This window comes from Apium graveolens, chromosome 10 (genome assembly GCF_009905375.1).
Source record: "Apium graveolens cultivar Ventura chromosome 10, ASM990537v1, whole genome shotgun sequence".
Classification (NCBI taxonomy): domain Eukaryota; kingdom Viridiplantae; phylum Streptophyta; class Magnoliopsida; order Apiales; family Apiaceae; genus Apium; species Apium graveolens.
Genome location: NC_133656.1, coordinates 167,383,361 through 167,389,419, shown reverse-complemented (window position 1 = coordinate 167,389,419; position 6,059 = coordinate 167,383,361). Strand labels below are relative to the sequence as shown.

The window sequence follows — 6,059 nt, the reverse complement described above, 5'->3', positions numbered from 1 at the left end:
TCAAGTGTGTATATATAATATACTTAATGAATTTCGCTAATGATTTTTAATATGTGCCAATCATAGAATTACTAGGAATCAGCATATGACCATTAGGTGTCTACTTATTATTCGTTAGTCATGACTTTGAACCCTCAAAAGAAAGTAAAAGTTAAAAATATATTTATAATCTAGCAAGTATTGCAAATGTTGGCAGAATTTTAGAAGATATTAGATCTTAATGTTTGGACATAAAACAGTCTGATTTAAGGACAACGATATTCCTGTTAAACAGGGTAATTCTGTTATTCTTGATTGGACTCAGACATGTTCTTCCCGCTCTTCCCTCGTGTCCCTCAGATATTCCCTCTTCAGTTTTACATCATTCACAATCTTCATTGCACTATTGCCAATCAACGCACTTTGAATTACTTTTATCATACACCAAATAAGGGTAAATATAACACAATAATCCTTGTGCTCAGATGGATCATAAGCAAAATGTCTTCTTATGTTGTCGTATATGATTGGCAAGAGACAAACAGCTGTTGATTTCGAGGGATATATTCTGGTTTTGGATTTGTGTATATATTGTTTTAGGTAGAATCTATCTAGAGGTTTGATTAGTAAGATGTCGTATAAGGTGGATAACGAGTACGATTATCTATTTAAGGTTGTCTTGATTGGAGACTCTGGTGTCGGAAAATCTAATATACTTTCCAGGTTTACAAGGAATGAGTTCTGTTTGGAGTCTAAATCAACCATTGGTGTCGAATTTGCCACCAGGACTCTGCAGGTTAGTTTTTCTATTTCAATGTGCTAGACTATCAAGTACATTGAACTGTGAGTGCAAAGATACAAACTCATCACATTTCGTTGGCCAATATAAAAAAAAATGTGGTTTTGTTCTTATGACAGAAATATATGTAATTTTACTCTTTTTGTTGGGATAACGCCATTTAAGATTATTCATCTTACTACAGGTGGATTATGTAATAAGCTAGATTTGTCGTTGTCGCTCATCCATGCTCTTATTTCTTTAGACAATCCAAAAATATCTCGGATCTGAAATATGGTGATGCAGGTAGAGGGAAAAACAGTGAAGGCACAAATCTGGGACACAGCCGGACAAGAAAGGTACAGAGCAATAACAAGTGCTTACTACAGAGGAGCGGTAGGCGCACTCTTGGTCTACGACATAACAAAACGACAGACATATGAGAATGTACAGAGGTGGCTTCGGGAACTCAGGGACCATGCTGACTCCAACATTGTCATTATGCTGGCTGGGAACAAATCTGATTTGAATCATCTGAGAGCGGTCCAAGAAAAAGAAGGTCGGGAAATAGCAGAGAAGGAAGAACTTTCTTTCCTGGAGACATCTGCATTGGAAGCAGTTAACGTCGAAAGGGCATTTCAAACGATTTTATTGGACATATATCAGATAATAAGCAAGAAGGCATTGGCAGCTCAGGAAGCAGCTGCTTCTGTTCCGAGTCAGGGCACCACTATTCAGGTTGATGAGTTCCATAATTCTGTTAAGAAAACTACATGTTGTTCAAGTTGAGTTACACATTCTTGTAGGACTCTGTAATTTTAGGAGCAAATGTAATATCAAAGCACGTACAAGTATATTAAAGAAGACAATGGACTCCTAAAAATTATTTCTTTCTGAATAATAAAGGTAAAATTATGTACATCACCCATCATGTTCTCAGCATACACCATTAAATTATCTTCTCAGAATAACAAATTATGAGAAAGGTAAATCATCCATCATCCATTATTGTAAAAAGAAGGAATGCAAGTACACAACAAAATTATCTTCTCAAAATAAATTTAGAGGCTTTATGTCAGGACGGGGAAACTGGCCTCACTTAAATCAAGAGCAGGCCCTACTTTCACCTTTCGATGCATATTCTTGCTTATTTGTAGCTCTAATCAAGAGTATTCTGTCAGTTTATTATTCATGTTTTTTCCCAGAATCTTCACTCATGCTTCTGTCTTGACTCTCTTGTCCTATTTCTGTTGGTAATTTTAAAAATTACTCAATATGCGAACCTTCCAATACTTTTTAGTATTGTTATCCTTGAAGACCGTTTTATCCTTGAATTTCTGGTTTGCGTAAATATTGTCAAGTGTTGCTTCCATCAGAGGTATCTCAGGAACACTCAGACTCGCCTTCCGCTTCTCATAAGCCTATTGCTCGTTTTCTTTCAAAGTCCTCCTCGCCATCTCTTTATTTCTCTCCTCTTCTCTAGTAAGTATTTGTTCTTTACTTACTGCTTCTCTAGCAAGCAATTGTTAGTTACGTTTTACTTCTCTAACAAGCAATCGTTCTTGGCATTCTTTGCATTCTGCGTCTCTAGCAAGCCATTGTTCTTTGCGTTCTTGGCGTTCTGCTTCTCTAGCAAGCCATTGTTCTTTGTGTGTTACTTCCTCATTCTTTCTTGCCTTTTCTTTGGCAAGAAATTGTTCACATAACTCTTCCTTTGTGAGAACCATAGCCGTAACAGAATTTTTTGCTTGATTCTCATTACAATGATGATTAACAGTCTTGTGCTCTTGAGTAGTCTGTTCATTCCCCGTATTGTTCTCGCTATCAGAGTGTCTGTTACGCTCATGATCTATATATCTTTGATCCACGATAAAACTATCCAAACTCTTTTCATCATCTATCACAAAACTTTTCTTCTGCTTCTTTTTGGCCTCTGCTCTCTTCTTTTCCTGGGCAACCTTCTTATTTATCTCCGTAATCTTCTTTTTTTGCTCGATAATCTTTTTTACCTCCGCATTCTTCAATTCTATAATGGTTGAAGACTCTTTGCTTTGTTGATTGTCCAAGAGAGCAAAAACATTATCCACGATTACTTCAGGCCTATGTTCATGATGATCATGGTCCTCATTCCCTTTTCCTCCATGTCCCGCAGATTTTTGCTTCTTGGTCTTTAGTTTCTTCTTTCTCTCACCAATCTCCTCTTTCTCCACAATCTTCTTTCCTACCTAAACATGGAATTCTGGAAATCCGAAATCCTCTATTGTATTTATAAGTCTTATCGTCATAACTAGGGTTAGATAGTCAGCTAGCTAACAGACAAAATAAGAAGAGAGAAAAGAACAAGCAAATTGTGATTTTTCATTCATAAACCCTTCACTACATTCTCCAGCTAATATATATAACAAGGAGGCTAGACACGTGCTACTCAGCTAAACATGGAGGCTAGACACGTGCCACTCAGCTAGTGGCCAACTAGTAACTATCACTAGTACTATTAGTTAAATAATATTGTTTACTCAATTCAGTACTTATAATTGTAGAACGACACCGCATTGAGAAGCCAAATACGACACCGTTTGAGCTGATAGAATGTTCTCGCCAATTTGGATCGTGACATACCCCCTTCATCAGAAGATCCTTGTCCTCGAGGATCGAAGTTGGGAAAAAGCTTGAGCAATTCGTCATGTCTTTCCCAAGTAGCTTCCTGGGGTGTACCATTCTCCCACTGAACCAAAATCATAACAACTGGTATGTTCCCCTTTTTTATCAACTTACGTTCCAGAACAGCAATGGGTTGGGGATGTACAGTTCCAGTATCAGCAACAGTTGGTAAGGTGGTTTGAACATCCTTGTTGGAACCAATCTTCTTCTTCAATTGGGAAACATGGAAGATGTTGTGTATGCGAGCTTCTGAGGGTAGGTCCAGTTTATATGCAACTTGTCCGATCTTCTCCAGCACCTTAAATGGCCCATAAAATTTTGCTGAAAGCTTATGATTCTTCCTCTCATCTACTGATTGTTGATGGTAAGGTTGAAGCTTTAAGTACATCATGTCATTTATAACAAAGGACATGTCTGTTCTCTTCTTATCAGAGTACCACTTTATGCGTTCCAGAGCCTTGAGAAGATTGTCCTTGATCAATTGTTGGGTTGCTTTTTTGTCTCTTAAGAATTTATTCACTTCTGCATCCTTGGTTCTATGGTATGAAAAATTGAGGGATGGAGGTCGAGTGGAGTACAAGGCCTGAAACGGGGACATGTCGAGGGCTGAGTGGTACGAGGTGTTATACCACCACTCCACAAGTGACAACCAAGTAGCCCAAGTGCCAGGTTTATGACCAGCCATACAACGAAGGAACATTTCAATACATTGGTTTACGCGCTCTGTTTGACCTTCCGTTTGCAGATGGTATGCAATGCTAGGCTTGACATGTGTCCTAAGAGCAGTGAGAAGTTCTTTCCAGAATAAGCTCAAGAAGATAGGATCGCGGTCAGAGATTATGATCTGCGGTACCCTGTGAAACTTAACGACATTATCAATAAATTCATGGGCAACCTTACTTGCCGTGTATGGATGAGTCAAAGGGATGAGGTGGAAGTATTTAGTGAATCGATCTACTATCACTAGTATCGTATCCCACACCTTCGATTTAGAAAAACCTGTAACGCCCCCAAATCCGGGGTCAGATAATTTGGTCGTCACTATGAAATCTCAATCTAAATCAACCTGTTATATCAATAAATAAATGTCAGCGGATGATATTTATCATAAATGACCCCAAACTACTCCAAGATCTTTTAAGGTTACAAATCTAGAAACAAGATATCCAAATTCCACAAATAAATTTTTCACTTTCTTTTGAAACTCTTTTCAATAAATTCCAACTCAAAATTAAACCCACTAGTATAACTTCGAAATGAAGTATACTAGGCCCAAATAAAATATACAACTATAATATAATATAATATAAACAACTTTATACAATAAAACTTACACTAGCCCGCAAACCCTGGACCAACCACCTTCCAAGAGCTTCTTCTTTGCTTCCGTGAATTATGCAACTAAACAGCTCAAGTTAGTCCTCACTGGAGGTTAAATTTGAAAATAGGCAAGTATGAGCGAAAGAAATGCTCAGCAAGATCATTATGACATATATAGGGTCTTTTGATATAAAACCGACATCTGCATTAGAGCAGAACATTTAAAATCATAATTGTTGAATCATAAAATTTTAGTTGAGGAATCCTATATTTAATTCCTTAATTGTATTCAAAACCAATTTGATATTTTTGAGCGAGATGCTTCAGCAATACTTTGAATCTTGACGAGAATAAAACTCGTAAAACAGTGTTTACGGAAATATCGTAAACCACAATAACATGAAACAATGATTATGGATTGAATCATAAACTTTACTCAAACCGAACTCTTGAAATCAATACTTATTTTGCTGTCATATCAAATTAGATATCAATACGAACTTTAATGCTCACAACATTCCATACTGAAGTCAACATCATTCATCTATATTAATACCACCTTTGATATTTAACAACAACGTAAGTATCAGCATAAATCAAAATCTGAATCAAAACCGCACTTTACCAATATTCCAAAACAGAAACAGTTGATAAATCATTCCTTATAAGATTATCAAAAGTAATATAATAATATCGATTGGAACCAAATTATGCACTATGTTGTTCATGATGATCAGTCATGAAACAACACCGGTATCCCGCAACCATACCGTTAATATAGGTACTACCCGTATCCCGAAGATATACGGTACCTATAGGGCGCCAGAAAAGGCATAACAAGCCTTGTAAGATATTACACTTCCGTATTACACTTCTGTATAATAGCTCACGTTGGACCGGTGTTTCAGCCTCTTACGCAATCAGTAACCATTCAATCTCAAAACCTTTTATTGAAAAGGGGTCATAATACTCGACACCCGAAACAATTTTATTCCCTCATTCACTTGGGCAGGAATACTTGCAACAAAATCATTTTTCTCAAAACCCAAAACATTTGTAAATCTATTCTGAACATAGAATAGCAGAAGAGTGCTTGCATAAACAGAATTATTTAATTCAGCGATATGTAAAACATTTATCTATCTTGAACTGAATAGGGAAATCAATACTTGCATGATAAGATTCAAAATAAATATCACTTGAACAATAAGTGATGATAGAAATACTTGCCTTTGGGTTTTAGCAGTTAGTCACACTTGCAAAGACGCATCTATAATTAAAAGATATAGCTTTAATTGTCTAAACGATAATCACTCGACGA

At 36.6% G+C, this 6,059-nt stretch overlaps 1 protein-coding gene across 1 annotated transcript; it reads left to right on the top strand.

The window, feature by feature from the left end:
• The first annotated feature begins 222 nt into the window (after positions 1-222).
• On the top strand, positions 223-1,562 carry LOC141688900 (ras-related protein Rab2BV-like). The gene is made up of 2 exons (XM_074493045.1): positions 223-775; positions 1,064-1,562. Exons 1-2 carry the CDS (start codon positions 611-613, stop codon positions 1,544-1,546), a joined length of 648 nt encoding a protein of 215 aa, XP_074349146.1. The 5' UTR covers positions 223-610; the 3' UTR covers positions 1,547-1,562.
• The last annotated feature ends 4,497 nt before the right edge of the window (positions 1,563-6,059 follow it).

What these genes read in the sequence shown, in the direction of transcription:
- LOC141688900 (XM_074493045.1), top strand. Translation starts at nt 611, where the DNA reads ATGTCGTATAAGGTGGATAACGAGTACGATTATCTATTTAAGGTTGTC. An exon ending in TTGCCACCAGGACTCTGCAG is followed by an intron (nt 776 to 1,063) that starts GTTAGTTTTTCT and finishes ATGGTGATGCAG; the next exon opens with GTAGAGGGAAAAACAGTGAA.